The sequence below is a fragment of the Calonectris borealis genome, chromosome 8, assembly GCF_964195595.1.
Source record: "Calonectris borealis chromosome 8, bCalBor7.hap1.2, whole genome shotgun sequence".
Taxonomy (NCBI): domain Eukaryota; kingdom Metazoa; phylum Chordata; class Aves; order Procellariiformes; family Procellariidae; genus Calonectris; species Calonectris borealis.
The window spans coordinates 19,077,502-19,095,583 of NC_134319.1; the positions used below are offsets into that span (position 1 = coordinate 19,077,502).

The 18,082-nt window shown below is 40.7% G+C and overlaps 1 protein-coding gene across 1 annotated transcript in view; it reads right to left on the reverse strand.

Annotated features, from left to right (window-relative positions):
* Positions 1-18,082, reverse strand: part of TGFBR3 (transforming growth factor beta receptor 3) — a 121,085-nt gene that overhangs the window by 35,701 nt on the left and 67,302 nt on the right. Inside the window, exons 4-5 of the mRNA XM_075156268.1 lie at positions 15,889-16,026; positions 2,680-2,863 (exon numbers count right to left, since the gene is read on the reverse strand). Of these exons, the coding sequence (XP_075012369.1) occupies positions 2,680-2,863; positions 15,889-16,026 (322 nt within the window). The remainder of the gene's footprint in view (positions 1-2,679; positions 2,864-15,888; positions 16,027-18,082) is intronic.

An 18,082-nucleotide genomic window follows, 5' to 3' on the forward strand; every position in this document is an offset into this window, starting at 1 on the left:
TTCTAGAATCTGACAGCAATTATCACAGCAGTCACTTTGCCATCTCCTTCACTACACAAATCAAAGCAAGAACGAGAACCCCACTTCATGTGCCCCCTTCCTCCAAACCCTCATTCTGGCCCCTTTAAGTTCTCACTGTGCTCACCATCCCTCCAGGATTTGATCGGCCGCTCTTTTGAATCAACAGGATTCAGATGCACTTGGCCCTGACCCAGTTTGCTAGCTCGCTCAGCTGCCTTTCATTTGCAGCTTCAAAAGTGATTTCAGAGACCCATGGCTCAGCAGCAGTTTTATTCTATGAAAAATCACCCTTTTTCAGATCCTTTTGTCCTCTGGCTCGCATTTTGTTTGCTGTATTCAGCTACAGCCTCCACTTCTAAAACATTACATCTTCCAGTTTCAGATTTTTCTAACTTGAGTGAAGCTGAAAGTTAGACAACTACATGAATACTGCCATTAAATTCTGTATTGGTCACGTAGCAAGGAACTACTTCATATGATCACCTATAGATTACGTGTAATACAGCTGTGATTCACAGACTGGCAGCTGAGGGTACCTGACTAAGGCACTTGAGCAGTGTGATTTTTGTATGAAAAGCCTGAAATGTCCATCACATCAGTATATGCTGTGGTTTGTGGAATCCAGTGATTCCATCATTCATTCTGCAGTGAAGCAGACCACATCCCACGTGGTTTCCATAGAACTCCTTGCACGACTACTGCAGTTGAAGAACTGACCCTCTCCCCACCCTTGAACACATGCATAACCCCCATATATACACGCATATCCATTCTTGTGCCAAGAATTTAAATCAAAATCAAACATGGTTACAGCTGAGCTAGTTTGTAGGAGCCTTCTCAGAAACTGTCTATTTTGGTTGCCTGCCAAGTTCCATTTTGTGTACCTACTCCTAATTAAATTGTGTTTTAACACATTCTACAGACGATGCAAAGCTATTTAGCTGCTTAGTTTGATTGGAGACGTGCAAATCTACAAACAGAATTTTATCTGTCTTTTGACATATCTAATTAAATGTTCATCTCTGCAATGCAGAGACCACTACTCCCATGTATACGTTCCAAGAGCACTTTAATAAGCTAATAAATATATTTCTGAATGATTTTCTGGCATTAAAATCCAAGCCTGGTGCCAAGTAGAACAAAAATCATGCAGGGGAATCCTGTACAAATTTGGCAGGATTTGGACTAAACCAACACAGGCATGTTCCGATTTTGGGGGGCAAGCCTCATGATTCAGGAAATCAAATGATCAGACACAGGTGGTTAGGAAAGAATGTTTTCTCCACAGAAAGTTTTTGGGTTTTTTTTTTTTGTAGCTAACTAGTTCAGCTATGCAGGAGTTTCTCTAGAAATATTGCTGACGTACTACTAAATTAGGCTGCTGGTACTAGTAAATGCTGAGCCCACCAGTACTCGTTGGATAGTGATAAAATGTTCTATTGATTTCTACCTTTCCCATCACTGAACTTCTTGAGAAACAACAATTAGTTTTAGTTTCAAAATATCTGGACTATTAGTTGCAATGCAAATCAGTTCCAGTTCACTTTTACCACCCTTCATTGTTGCTGCTTTTGGTTTAGCCTAAACTAGGATGTTTGCTTTAGCCTGAACTTGGATGACATCTTCAGAGAACGAAAAAAACCAGTGAATTGCAGGCCATTAGGTAAAGAACACTGACATCTTAAAACATCCCATACCTGTGAAAAAGAAAATTTCACCCCCAATCATCCTGCACAATAGAGGAAAGTCTGCTCTCCCTGCAAAGTTCCTTTTGCTAGCTATGTATTTTCCAGAAAATGAACGCGAATAGAGATAAATAGGGCATAAACCCTCCTGAACTGACTGCCTTGTTCCAAGAACATAGTGAAGAGAAGAGCTGTGGCTCTTGTGTAATCCATGGTTTATGACCAGCTGAGGTGGAACTCCCCTGCAGAAGACATGCTATGTGACCGACAGCCAGCCGGGGGAAAGCTTGACCCAGAAGGTGCTGCAGAGGCTCACATCATTAAGTTGTTCCAACACTGCCCAGCTACAGAGCTACAGCCCAGACCCTACCCTAATACGGGCCTGTGAAATCCCTGAGGAGTTGGAGTCCACTCCCACCTGCCCTAGGCCACCTGATGAATTTGGCATGTGGCTCACAAGGACAGGAAATCTTGCTCCTTGGGATGAAAATACACAAGGACATCAGACTGAGGCAACTTATCTTGGTGAGGAAGGCAATAATTCTTTGCCCAAAGTAGTCTGGATCCTTACACAAGGCAATACTGAAAAAAACATAACTCAGGTCTTTCTAGAAATTACCCCCTACCTCAGGTTCTCTACTCCAGTCCTTTATATGAAGACACCCAAACAATCACCATGAGTAGTTTATACCTTTTAAAAGGTGACGCTTTGACTCCTGTAGGATTCTGGCCAATTGCGTTCACATTTATGAGCATAAAATTATGCACCAGAATCCATTAAAAGTTGCCTAAATCCAAGGTCTGGTCTTTAGACTTGCTGTTTTTTCTCTGGCTTCCCCTTTCATATCACATCTCTTGAAAAACGAGAGGTATGTTTACACATTAAAATATAAAAATGTGAAATAATACTACAGCAAGGCTTATGCTCAGCATCTAGAAGTGACTATCAATTCTGTTGTTTTGTTTGTTTTACCTTCTCCTACTTTAATATAGATGTTTCTTGATATTTTGAGTTCAGTGAAAGATGTTACTGCTCCATATTCCTTCTGGGCCCACTGTAGCAGATGTTCATTTTTCTCAGGAAAAAGCTTTTCTTCCGTTTCTGCTGACAAGGAGAAATTTCCCTTCTCAAACTGAACAACGGAACCTAAAGACACCTGATAGGAATAAAAACATATTTTTAATGTGGTACATTTATCTGCACAGACAAGCAGCATGTTTAAGCAACGTAACCTGTCATACCCAAATGCATTGACTGAAAGTGATTACAGTTTATTTCCCACAATGCCTGAACTTCACGTGTTTTAACATCTGCATAATGATTCCTTTTTCAGAGACGTTTTTAAAAAATGAAGCACCCATCAGCCTGGCTGGGGTGCACATGACAGCTGACTCACAGAGGGCTCTGAGCCACTCTCCGAAGTCGTACTGCTGCAGAAGTGGTACGACAGTGCTACAAGGGGAGCTGAGCTGTGGGGGCGAGGGGAGGGCTGGAAGACAAGAGGAAAACTTATGAAGGCGATGGTCTGAGGAACGGAAGGGAGAGAAGGATGTGAAGCCGAATAAAACTGGGAATTACTGAAGTAACTCCCAAATCAGAAAGAACATGAGTCCAAGCTCAGTGACAGATAAAGGCCAACAGAGAAACACAGAGTAAGGAAAGAAAAAGGCTGAAAGAAAGGGAAGATATTTACTGTTGCTTTATTTACAGGAAGCGAGGAAATGCTTTAGTCTGACACATAAAGTAGATGAGTTATACATCTTTAGAAAAATCCTTATAAATAGGTTACATTAACTCAGGTCTTGACTGGAAAAACTAAAATGTTGTTTAAAATAGTCAAAATGGAAAAACAGTAAGTAGAAGTGTAATGGGTTCTGCAGGAAAGCCTAAGATTTCCAAATACAACTTAATTGGAGTGGCAATAGCATCATTCAAGAAAAGAAGAGGGCACAGGGTCAGAGTCTCTTTCAGATTGGGATCTGCTTCAACTTGCGTTGGTCTTGAGAGATAAACAGGTCACTCCAGATTTACTGAAAAGCAAGATCATCCCAACAGCAACCTTTTGGCTCTCCTGTCCCTGCAGAGGGATGTGGCCAACACTTCCAGAACGTTTGTCAGCTCTCAAGAGGTCCCTATAGCAAGTGGTGAAAGAAGAGCATTCCTTCATCTGCCCAATCTCAGGAGCCATCACCCATCCATACACTTCACTGTCTCTTTTCCTTCAAGGTGCTTGAGGACCGGGGCCTGCATGCCCTACCCGGCCTGGTCCTTCCATGCACTAAGGTCACTTCCACTTCACTAAGATCTAAAACATCAAGTCAAGAATAACATGTGGTTGAGTGAGAAAGCACAGCAAGATGAATAAGCTTTCAGGTTTGAACGCATCACTGAAGATTTCCTCGGACATATTCCCTGTAGTAGTGTGTAAGCAGTGCTTGCCCAGGTATAACACACAGCCCCCTACTTCCAGACTGCTGCAGTGGACAAGGCTTCAGAAAGAAGTACCATTTTCTTGTGCGGTCCCCAGAGCAGCCCAGGAAGAAGTCTGAGTCACTCTGCTGCTCTCCTCCCCCTTCCCTTTCCCTGTCTTTCTACCAACCCAGATTTCTTTGGTGGAACAAAAGTATATTTTTTTCCTCCAAACGAAAATCCCAAACTGCTAATGATGATGATTGGAAGAGTGAAAAGTACATCATAACAATTTCTAACCTGTCCTGAGTACTATTTACACATTATAGCAGGATAATGGTCACAAGTATCTCTCTAACATTTTAAACAACAAAATACATCAATAGCAATTATTTAACACAGATTATCTGAAGTCAGGTTCCAATTACAGAAATTAACTAACGGCAACCAACTATTACCTTCCCTGGAGCTATTGTTCCCAGCACTATTTCAGGATGTTATATATCAGTTTGTTTAGCACCTACAAATATTTCTCAAAGTAGACACATAAATTACACCATTTGGCACATGGAAAGAATTTCAAAGTTCTTCCTTGTGCCTCCAGCTATTACGTCAGCATTTATTATGCACATATCACATACTCTTCTGTAAGAGAAGGCCCATGTAATTCAGAGTTCAATTTGACCAGACCTGTCACAAAAAACAGCTTAGGAATCCTTTTGCCAGAATAGTTTTCAAAGTTTAAACTAATATCTGTTTCAATTCTGAATGATCTTCCTTATTTGCTGTTTTTCATATGACTACCATAAAACATTTCCTTTAAATGAAAAAAGTCTTTATTCAGTGTAACACAGAATACACCATATTCTCTCAATACTCTCATATTTCTCAAATAAGAAAGCAAACTCTGCCATTATAGAAAATGCACTGCCCCCAAATCTACAACACTAGGAAAAGAGAGCAACACAGTTATCTTTTAAAACGTATTTAAGCAAAGAGCATTCACTTTGTACTTCCGCCACTTAGAAGCAGCTACACCGTGGATTGGTTTTATGGGGCGTTTCTGCAACGCTCCTAACGCATTAAATTTTATAGTGTGCACAGTCTCGTAGGATGACGCTGACACAGCACAAGACAGGTCATGCAGGGATCACATACAGAGCGCCTCTTAGCAATACTGTCTTTTATATCTGAGACATGTGGGACATCTTTGTAGAGCCCTGGCCTAACTAGGAGAATCTCCCGTGCATAAAAATTGCAGGATTTAAGGACTTAATCAGTTATTATTTTGCAGGGATATTGAATAGATGCTGGCATTCCACTCTCAGTAACAAACCTCCTTAACTACCTCAAAAATACTACAGTTTATCCAATAAGTACAGTAATTGCTTTTCATTTATACTATTTCACAATGTTTCTAGTATTTTTTTATGGTCAGTGTCAGAGTAAAGAAGTATCAGTGTAATCTATTAAGACATTTGAGGAAAGCATGAGACAAAATATTATTCCTTCTAAATACTGACCAAAGAAATGCATTAGCTTGCAATAATGCATTTTCACTGTATTTTTTTATTTGATATTTGAGATATTTAAATGTCTGCTAACACAACAGCTTTCTTCCTCAGAATACACTTGGTTTTCCTTTTATTACTAAGTAAAACTTGAAAACCTTCTGCATCATCCTGCGGCATGACAAATGTCTTCCTGCGAGACAGATCCTATCAATGAACCCCAAAGTTACTGAGTCCTACTAGGGAGGAACCGACAGACAGAAAGCAGAGCAACTAAAAAGTCTAGCACAAGCATCCTCACTAAATGATCATACAGTAAACATCTTTAAATAAACATGAAGTTTATCATCATTTATTTTTTTAATCACATACTAAAGCCTGTTTGAAATGCTGGTTCCACTACCAGGTTTTAGAAAGGAGTGCAGAGTTCTGCTGTGCCTGCCAATGTTGGGATTTTTACTACACAGACCGAAGGCAAGGTTAAGTGAGCCAAGCACGTTATTTTTTCTGGAAAGAATTCAACAGACTCTTCCAAAAAAGGCAACCATCACTGTTTCAACACCTGCCTTGAACATTAACTACTTACTCTTCAGAACAAACCAAAAGCAGCTTTCTCTAAAGTACTCGGGATAAGCCAGAGCATTAAAACCAAAGAATGTTTTAAATATTTGGGAATATATCAACAATTTTTATCTGAGCACTCATTACACAGCCGACTGGGTGATTAAGAAACTGCTGCCACGTACACTTTTATCTCCTCACTTCATCTCCTTCAGTGGTTACTTTCAGAGGCTGTAGAGTGGAAAAAGTGCCCCAGCTCTATTTCTTCCTGTTGTTGTGAGGACAATAAAAGTGACTGCACCAGAAACATCCTCTGCTGCCGAGTTCACTTACGTGCCCTGTCACATTTCTGAGGCTAAATGAGGAAACTTCCAAGCCTGACGTGGAAAATCAGTTTGCAAGACCAAAAGATATTGGCCGTGGCCACTAACCACAGCAAGGACTGCAGTTCAAAGGGCTCTTCTGCAATCACAGGAAACGAAGATCAAGTACAGTATTTTGAAAATTTGCTACCAAAACCTGCGTATTCTATCGACGAACAAAACACGTTTAGGAACGTATTTTGATCTACTACCCTGCTGACCATTGGGGGAAATAGGGATTGTGATTTTCTCTGCACCGTACAGAGGCAAGGAAACATATACCCCTCATGCTGGAAAAAAAAAGCCTTTATATGTCCCTTAAGAAAACTTCCCAGTCTTACAAAAACTGCCCTTGCAAGGCTGCCATGGTAGTTCAAGACATCAGCTACCTGGCAGAAGTGCCAAATGGTGTAAGTTACTGTTCCCCAGAAGGAACAACTCTTAGAACCAACCCTGAGTCGTCTCAAATATATACACTGGTGAGCGTGAACACTCCACACACTCAAAATAGCGTCTTCTGTTTCTTATTTTACCTATTTCCTTCTCTCCTTTTAAATGTTTATTGCCTTTTTTTTTCTTTGAACCTGATCCAGGGGGGCTATTTACTTTGTTTGCTTTATGGCATTTTAAGTATTTAACATAGTTATAATTCAGAACTCCCAAGTAGGAAGCAAGTTCATAATTTAGCCTTGAGAGAGGGGTAGGCACCTTTGGGAGATGACTCAGAATACAAAGTTAAGTGTCCACAGCTACACAGCATGAACCAATCCCTCCCCTCAAAGCAACAGCAATACCACTACCTACCAAGGCCCTCCAGCACAAGTGACCAAAGCCACCCATAAGGCCAAGATTGAGGCAAATATACTAGCAGAAGAAAAGCAGCATCCTTCATATTTTTGTCTGAGCTATACAGTATCAGACCTGTGGTGGAATGTGTAGGAAAGGAGTAAATCTGTTCAGAATAAAATTCTGAACCAACTTTCAGAGCAGCCCACATTGGGTTCAGACTCAGCTGGTGTTTTTTCATAATGTACTTTGATGTGCTTTGGTCCCCTTACAGGGGAAAAGAAAAGCCATGGATGGAGAAATATCAGGTATTCGGAAACTCAAAAATATATCCTTTGTTGTTCATAAATCCACATACAACATACAGTAATCACCAAGAGAACAATTGTTTTTGGTAAATGACTAAGAAACATGCTGCTTTTGAAATTACATGCAACATTTGTGAATCATCTATCAGCTTTGCATAGTCCTTACCAGCCACAGAGGTGCAATGCTTTCAGGCAGTAGTAAAATTTTTCATTTTCAGTTTAGTGTTCTCAAGACCACTTACAGTCATCACAAAACTCCACTTCCAGTTTTCACATTTTTGAAAACAAACACGTAAAAGAAGCAGCACTATCTTAATTACATTTTAGATTTTAATTCTACTTTCTAGGACATGTTCAGTTCACCAACCACCAAAGATCTTGATAGGAATTAAGATTAAGGCTGCTCAACACTTTCTCGGGATGCAAGCAGAACCTCATGGGATCAGACTCTTGCACATCTTTATGTATATAGAAAGAAGATCCTGGAATTTTCCATCAAAGCTGAAACTGTGTCAAAGCAAGTGCAACTTTCAAAACCCCCATGGAACAGTTATTATTATGATAAAAAGGAAACAAAAAATTTCCATGTAAAGGGGAAACAAATCTGTTCCCAAAGTTAGGGCTCAGCAGAGGTTTATTAATCTCACACAGGTAACTGCCCACTCATCTCACATTAATCTAACAACATCTTAATAGACTCAATGTAACATCGTTTGATCTGAACAAAATAAGGTAGCAGAAGCTTTTTCAGGGATTCTGTTTCAAGGTAGATTCAATTTAGTGGAAGAAAAGGGGAGAATTAAAGTGTATCTATGCAACTGCAGCTACAGTTTCCACTGGAATCAATGACTCAGTAACACAACCTGTTGTGATTTATTATCTCCACGTCACTAACACCGATAGTCTGCCAAAATCCGCTGCCTGCTTCTGTAAACTTCCACTAGTGAAACTCCCTGTTTACTGAAGCAAGCAAAGAAGGGAAGGAGCCGTGACCATACAGAAGGGAAAAGACCATCGCAGACGCCTGTTCCAGGCCCTTCAGCCTCCTGCAAGATGGGTCTGGGAACACATCTCAACCACTAAATGCCAGAATGTTGTTTCTTGCCTTACTCTTGCAGCCTGGTTTAACTTAAAGCCCAAGTCTTCCTAACTATCAGCCTCCTTTGCTTTGCAAGTGATGGGTCTGGGCTCCTAGAGGCACCGTGAGAAGTAGGAGCACTCAGGATCAGTCAGTGGCAGCAATGGGAAAGACCAGCATCAGATCCAAGAGGGAGCAGCATCCAGACCTGGCCCATCCACACACTCAACACAAAGTTTTGGTTGGAGCGGTGACCCATGAAGACAGCCCGCTCTTGAAGCTGGAAGAAACATCAAGCAATAAAACCTGAGTTTTGAAAGATGGCTTACATCACCTGGGACAGGAGAAGATCTAGTATGAACTATGTGATACTCTTAGCAAACCAGGCTCCAAAAAATCACAGGATTTGAACATCCCGTGAAAAGAGAAACTAAGGCACGTTGATCCGCCTTGCATCCTCTGAAATTTGCTGGCAAGTTGGTATTTTTGAAATATTTCTGCCTAAACCAAAGTGCTTACAGTAAAAGCAGAGAACACCTATATATCCCAAGATTCCCTTATTTTGGGACATCACACTACCACGTATAGATATTTTTTACTATACACTGCATATTTGCTTCATGTACTATATCTTACCTCCTAAGTCAAAAATATAACCTCTCTTCTGTAAAACCTTCAATGAAGCAAGCTTTAAACGAAAAAAAAACCCACCCTAGATATTTAAAGATGCCTTCCTAAGGTTATCGTACTCTTAAACTCCTTTTACTGAATGCAAACAATGCATCATTTTCAAACATGCATTTACCACCCTGTCATTTTCTGCCAGCCGTACTTCTGACAAAATCCTTCCACTCTATTGCCAGGAAGGTAAGAGCAACCACCATACGTAGCCTGAGGTCCCCCTGATATTTCTGGGAGTGAACCAGTTATATAGACTTTAGAAAAGCAGGAATTTGCAGGGGGTTGAATCAGGCCATGAGACAAAGTCTCCAGGGAAATTTACTATTGTGAAAAGCATAATAAGAGTTACTGTTTACTAAACACTGCTTTTAATTAGACACTTAATGTTATTTTCACATTCTTTCAAAAGGCAAGGAAATGGTGTGGGGAGGGGAAGGGGGAATATGAACTCTGCCAAGTTGAAAAGGGCAACTACAGGATTATTTCCAGCTCCTGAGTAGAACAACGATGAAGATTTAGAAAAAAAAAACAAACCCAGGATTCTACAGAAATGTAAACGTCCTTTTAAATTCCTCTTCACACTGTTACACAACACTGAAAATCTACTGCTTTTACTTTGAATAGTGAAAGGTCACTATTTATACCAAATTTATCACTAGTCATGCATTTCCTATCCTTTCTCGCTCTTCTCCTAGCAGAGCACTCTGTTCACATCTGGCTCTGTTTAACCAGTGATTGGAAATTTAGCCTCCTGATTTCCCGTTAAATACTAGGCACGGGAAAACAAATAGCACTTGTTTTTCAGTGAGTTTTGTCAGTCATCCAAAATCTAGTGCAAACCATAGAAGAGCCTGTGGTTTGGTGGCAGAGACCCAAAATATGTGAACCATATTTTCACGAAGTGAAAGGAATAAACCAGCTATGGCTGAAGTAATAAGAACATGGCTTTTTTCTTCTTAGAAATACAGATATGACTAATAATTAAACTCTTATTCTATCACTTATTCTTCTTTAAAGCTTTTCTTTTTTCTTTTCAAATCTCAAGCCAAGAGTATATACGATCTGGTTTTGTATTTATCATTACTGCTGTTGCTTCCTCCATTTTACTAATTTAACCCACACATTCAGTCCTATTAAGGGGGTTCTTGTGAATAAGGTTATTTGCTTGCGTAAGTGCTTTCTCATCCATAATTCCTACTCATTCAATCACCTGAATAACCAGCTCAGAGAAAGAGCTGAAGCATCACATCTTAAATCAAATATTATAAAAAATCATATATGTAGATATTTAAGGTTTTTTGAATCTATTCTAACAGCGATTTCTGCCAGGAAATCACAAAGGATTGGGTCCCTTCTTTCATTGATTTAATTCTCACTACTTTTACTTGCCCAGTAAAGACATTCCTAGGCTATAAAAGCAATTAAGAAAGCTACCAAATCTAAAGAAAAAATTCACTTGCTGAGTAGCACCTATAAAACCCTCTTTCTGGGCAGTTTCATAAAACTTCTGGTTTTCTGCCAAGACATGTTCGCAATAAACTGCTTTTAGGGAAGGAGAGAAATAATGACTTGATGGAAAGGGAGGAAATTGTTTTGTTATATGAAAACTTAAAAGTGGGGTGGTGGGAGAGGTCTGGTAAGATTTTTCTGCGAGATTGACCTGCAACAAGATCACAGGTAAAAGCATTTTCTACAAGTGTTGCCTAACTTATGTAAAATTGCGATCTGTCATTATCTAACCAGCTCAATCACGAGTGAAGATGTCCTTCAACTTCCTCTCCCACTCCCCCTTTAGGATATAATTTTGGCATTTATTTCCTGCTGAGGGAAAAAAGAAAAACCCACCACTTAGCACAGATGCTAAGTATTCGCCTTGCTGAACTGAGCAGACCTTTCCACCCATGCACTGCTCTTCTGAGTGATGAGGGGGCTGATAGTCCAGCCCAGGAACACTTGAACAGAAAATGCCCATTCCCAAACGGTTATCTTTTTGTGACATGTAAAAATATCCAATCAGACTAATATGACTAGATACACCAGTAATCAAAGTGGTGATTTTCAATTACGTAGGTCAGGCAGAGTTCATGCACTAACCATTTCAGGTATTTTCAGATTGAAATGCGATGATATTTAGGTATATTTATTTTTAACATGATGAGAATAAACTCAAGACTTACTTTACTCAAATCACAATAATTTTCCCAGCACCATCTACTTAACCCATCAAGACACGTGTAACTCATGCAGAGTCTGAAATAACCCTGTCTATGCCAAATGTATGGTTAACACCACACTATGTAGTCACCATATATTCACTTTTCTCTAACACACACAGAAATTTATATCAGGTTTTTATTAAGATGTCAAAATTTTTTTTAAGACTATTCACTAGCGTTCTCTCTGGTTTACAGATGGGAAAAGGCGCCCCGAGAAGCAAAATGACAACACAGTAAGGCAACAGACCAGTAAAGAACAACTCCCTTTAGCACCTGTGCCCTGTCTCAGATGGCTTCCTCCAAAGTACTGTCGCTCCGTAAGCATCACTGTGCTTCCGTTCACTGCCATGGGTTTGGAAAAAAGTCTTCAAAACTTTTAAAAAAGCCTGATGTTAACAGAACACAACCACTGGTTTGGCTGGGGCATGCTATTTAATTTTAATGATAATTTATTCCACTCTGAGGTTTAGCCACCAGTAGACATTTTGTGAAAGTGAAACTGTGATCTGCCTCCATGAAGACAAAGCATGTGACAAGTCACTGTGCTGAGTGAAGCTATGTGCATCACATGATAAAAGTAAGTGCAAAACCACATGTATTCACCAAATTTACATTTTTATACTTAAAAATGTTTACCAAGAAGGTACTGTGTGCTTCCCTCTATACTACGACCATACACCCGAAGGGTGGATTTTCTCCCCCATTCATTTTAAACTTCTGCCTCATGGAGGACCAGGCCCAAGGCAAAAATCCAAGCTTGAACTATATGGTAAAAACTTAAACTCCAGCCCAACTCAGTAGTACTGTATTTTCCTGGTCTTTTGGATATGTGCTGACACAAGAAATAAACAGGTAGGACTTCATTAATGGTTACATGATCCTTTAACTACAACCTTGACTCGGCTCTAGGGGTGTTGTCTTTATCAGCAGTAAGACCCAGAAGTTGCCATTTAAACTTCTTTACACTACCTACCTTTCTAACTAGGGACCAATCAATGAAACGGTCCAATTCATACTTCACATACAGTATATCAATAAAATTGTGAATGAATGTATTGTATGAAAAGTCAGAAGGAGAAGCTGGAAATTCAATGACTATCCTGCCCGAGGCTTCCATAGAGACAGACACAATAGTTATGACACTCCTATGGTATGCATGACACAGATTTCTGTTTTGAGCATAGAACTGATGGGCATTAAAAAAGTTTTTTTAAATTTGAAATCTTTTATGATACGAAATACTCTGTTTTCTGGCTTGGCTATACATTCAAGGAGAATGAATAAGACAGAGCTGCAGAAGTACACGGATAAGCCAAGTATTTTCAAACAAGGGCCAAAGAAGCGAGCTCTGCACACAGCTCCCTTGGAGCTGTGATTTACATTCTGAGGCTCAATTCTGTAAAACTTACTGAAGGCAAGGAGCCTCTCTGCTACTAGAGTAGAATCAGCATGTCCATCTGCCCCACGACTCACCTGAAACAAGAACTCTTGATTCTGCAAAGGGACAGGCTCTTCTAGGCCAGCGGCAGTCCCACGGATTGCAACCTGGTGTGGCCCAACGCAAGCAAACAACTGCAAAACTAGAGGCCCTCTTTCTGGCTTATTGCACTTGCCCACAGGGGCTGCTAGCACTTACTCAGGATTTTCCACGTTTTCTGTGCTGCGTAATTCTGTACTCTTTTTTCAGAAAGCTTTTGGGAAAACAATGCATTTGTCCTTGTGAGCAGAGTGGAACTGTGCAAAAGCAATGTATGATCACCACAGTTTAAGTTGTTCAGCCTGTAACCTCATGGCCTATCATCCCAAGCTGCACTAGCTACTGAGAAACTGGTACATGAAAAGTGGGAAGGCTGATGAGCCCCCGATAAGAGATCGAAGTTAGCTTATGTTTGCAACAAAAATATTGCCTTAGAGAGAGAACACAGAGAACAAAGTTCAGGAGTGAGAGGGACTGCAGGGACTAAACTGGGAGAGGTAATGGTGGACCGGTACCCTGGTGTTTTCTGTTCTGCAATCTCATTCTTCAAACTCTTTACAGAAAATAAAAATAGAAACCTTAATGTGGTGGAAGGAAGAATACATAAATTATATGGCACTTGAAGAGATCCAAAATTCTTATGGAGAGCTATTCAGATGTTTAAACATGATTAGGCATGGGAGAACATTGAGAGCTTGCTCGCTCCTTGCAATGGAAAGGCGAGCTCTCCTGTCTGCACAGCTTATGGGGAGCAGCGTTACCCCAGCGCCACAGGCTGGGAGGATGGCGTGAGGCACCAAACTTTCAGCCCTTGCTGTGACCAGCAGAGCCTAAGAGAGGCTGGAGTACTGAGAGTAGGTATTTGAGTCCCACCAACGGAGAACTGAACCTGTAGCGTCTATCAGGTTCTCCTGCCCCACCTGAGACTCAGCCCACCCCTTCCTGCAGCATCAGTGGCCAGGTTTACTGTGGCACTGCCTGAGGTCAGACAACTTCTTGTTTGGCACAAACCGCGAGTGCTGCTGCTCACATTTCCAAGCCTGTTTTTGTAACCAGGAGAGCTTGAAACAGTTTTCTGAAGCAAACACTTAGCTAATCGGTACAGTTTTGGCAGCCAAGGCCTTAGGCACATTCCTATTGTTCCTATGCCTTAACGCAGCCTGCTGAAGCCCCACCGAGCCAAACCAAGCAAGCCCAGCACGATCACAGTCTGAACACTGGCGCAGTCTGCTGAGCGGAAAAGGATGGCTCTCCGCAGAGCACCACTTCGCTCCCAGAGGCAAGGCGAGGGGAGAGGGAAAAGCCTGGAGGAGGAGAAAGAGAAGGGAAGAGATGGCTGAACATAAACTAGCTGATATGGAATGGGAGTGATGGTGTAGTAATTGTAGGAGGAGATCAAAACTAAATTGAAAGTAGGTCCAAGACTCGACTAACTGATGAAAGGTGCTGTTTCTTTTGGCCAGGAGAGGAGTGAGGAATCTTATCATACTGTTGTTCATCATCTTGTTCCTCAGTCCTTTTCTGAGCAGACCTGAACTGTACTGGTTGCAGTAAGGACATATACCAGGAATAGTCAACAAGAAGATAACAGCTAAGAGTCTCTAACACAGTAATGAGAAAACCTGAGATTGTGAACACCTCAGAATACAAACAAGCCCATGTTCTTTGCACCAGTCAGTAACACATTGCACTGGAAACAGGATGGAGTCCTTCAAAGTTCAAAATATCAAGGGTACTACTCCTACTCTTGTACCCTGATGACAGGAAAAAAAAACCAATCCTAGAAAACTTCTGGTGTCCAGCAAGTGATAGGACTCTTGGTGCACTTAACGGTGTCACCACCATATCAGGTCAACTGAGAGAGCAGTGTCCCTTCCCAGTGCACTAATGCTGCAGCACTGTCCATCTTCCCCTCCTGCTGATGCACAGTGACACCATTAAGTTCCCATCCAGTACTGCAGAAGCAGTCTTGTCTACCACTGTCAGCTGTGCTGGAGGAACAAAATTAAACCCTATAAGGATACAGCTAAAAATAATCAAGTTTAGCTTTGCAATTAGAGTTGAATATAGTAAAAGCTGCAACTTTAATAAAGACGACTCATGATTAGACATGATGTCACGCATTAAAAATTTAATCCAAACAACTTGTCTGTTTCACTACAAATAGCTAACTTGAATGTCCTGGCAAACTGTAAGGACATGATTTACAAATACTAGGTAATATTTGGATCCTACATTATAAGCAATGCTCCAGTCTTTCTGAGAAATAAAAATGACTTCATTCTGGGCTTAGCTCAGTCACTTCAATAGACCAAGCTTCATTAGAGACATAAACCATAATTGTACATATTGAGCTTAATACATACAGATTTTTGTTTTGGTCAGAGACCACACAACTAGCGTCCACCCATAGTATTTCCTATTGCTTTGAGGTTTTTTTGCATTGTGGTACTATTAAACTTCTAATCAGGACTGGCAATCTGTTATACCCTTACAGCTTTTTGAACTGGAATGCCTGCTAGTGTTAATAACTACACAACATGCAGATTCTGAAAAAGCAATTTTGGTTTCTTTTCCTTGAATTCACATAACAAGTAATTGGGTACTTTTTCCAAACTGCTTTGCCCTGCCATCTAACTGTTCCCCAGAGCCCTACACTGAAACTTGACCTCCTGTTAACTTGTTTTTTTTAATGTATGTTTAAAAACTTTGCAAATGAATGCCATTAACTCTATGTCTTGTGCGACAAGTAGCTATGATATAGAGCAGGGCAAAGGACGGTGTATACTTACAAAGAAAACTCTTCGGATTCCAGGTGCCAGCCTTTCTGTTTTCAGCTTCCAGACCAGAGGCAAAGGAGAGTTGAGAAGAAACACCAGAGGCTTCTGGTGAATATGCACTGATGAAATTGGATTCAAATGTAACGTGACCTACAGAGAAACACAGAAATACATGAATACTCCCTCATAAGTTTCAAAACAAAAGTGGAATTTGGAACAATGAATCAAAGGTCATTTTTATATATACTATGGCTTCCAACATTCAGACCTCTTAACCCGAGATTACAGACTAATCAACTTCCAAAAAAATCAGTCAACAGAGCATAGATAACATAAATGGTTAATATAAATGAAATGGTTAACATTTATGCTCTATGCTTGCAAAGCACTGCTAAAGTGTTTAAGAAAACTTTGGCAAATGCTGATGAAAAATAGCTTATGCAAAAGGTCAAACCACTAAGCTGAGAGTTGGAGAACAAGAAGATAAAAAGAATTGCAAAGCAAACCCCGATTTCTGGTTTCTAGATGGTAACCTACAAAGCTGGCTTAGAGTACAAACCTCATCTGCTGATACTATTAGGGCATAAATCTAACCTGCAAAACAAATAAAACTAAACAAACAAAAACAGGAGGAACAAATCCAGAAACACAAGCGAGCACTGCACTAGTTTATGGAAGGAATTCCAACAGAAATTTTAACATACACTAGGGAAAGAAAATGCCTGTCTTTAGGGAGTAAAAGGATACATGGGGAAAATGATCCCAGGAAGTGGAGATCACAGAAGTGAGACAACCTGCTAGAGGTGAATTTTAGGCAACCAGTTTGTGGTCGCTGGAAGCCCCTCCTGCCCAGCTCCTCGTATCCCAGTGCTGCCCTTCTAGAAAGGGGCCGATGAGGGGCAAAACTCTAACCAAATGCATGACAGAGAACAGCCTGTCAGTTTTTAGCATGTAAGAACTGGTAATTGAAATCAGAGCATTTTTGCAGTATCTAATCAGCTTTTTAAGCAGTCAGCATTTGGCTTGATAGTTCATCCTGCTTTATAGGAAAAAAGCTTTAATGTGCAATCCAGAGATGATATATCAGACAGACCAGGCAGGCACACTGATGTCTTACAACAGTGGGTGGCAGGTGGGTTCCCTGACAGAGACTCACAGCTCTTTCTAGAAAAGGTATAAAGGGAGCAAACATGAACACAACCACTAATTTGAGTGGTGGCACACAGAAATGAGCATACAGGGAATTCAGAATGAATTTTGTCTCCTGCTAGAGAATTTGAAAGGAAATCTGCGACATGGAAGCCACTACGCATAGTTTATTGCATTAGTCTTATATAGTGGTAAGCATCAGTTAGTCTACATTAAAGTAAATGCAGATTCATCTGGCAAACTAGATGGAAGCTAAAGACCAAACTGAGTATTAGGTACCCATTACTGTTGAGAATCTTTCCAAAAGAAAAAGTTCGCTTTCTTTTTTTTATTTTTTGTTTTCTTTATTTTTTTTTCCCACCCAAAGTGAAAAGTTCACCATCACTGCAAAGTGAAAGTCAAACCTAGGTCTCGGGTCTGACAGACACCTTTTTCTGCTACTTAAGAATTCAGGAAAAGCTGGCAAACAGCTGGCTGTGTTACTTAGCACGCCAATCAGTAAGCAGAGGATTACATGCAGAATTTGCTAGCTTCTTAAAACCCACTGAAGGAACGTGTCTCCAGTCCCCATAATGAAACAGATGTCAAACCCCGTAAGTACACCTGAGGGGGCACTGAGGACATCCGTATCTTCATCTTTGTTACGCTTGATTAAAACTTGTTGGAAAACTGATATTAAAAGAATAATTCCGTATTTGTACTAAAACCTTAAAGAACGAGCACGACCTCCCTTCAGCGGCCAGGGGCAGTGCTAGCTCTGCCTGCAGGAAGGCTGGGCACCTCCACCTGCCACCCAAAGGCAGCCACCCTTCTCACCGCCTGGCCTCCCCCGGCAGGAGCCCTAGTTGTGTTTATGCATTTCCAAAAGAAAACATTAAGTACTACAGATTACCACGTCTTCCAGGGACCACATTTCTCTCCATCTTCTGCCTCAAAAGAATAAAATGCCTCCTTTTAGGAAACTGCAGGGTGTTAGCACTCTGAATGCTAACAGGATGACAAAGACTTCAAATGCCAGTCATGATCTTAGCTATAAAAACTGCTTTACAGTATCAGG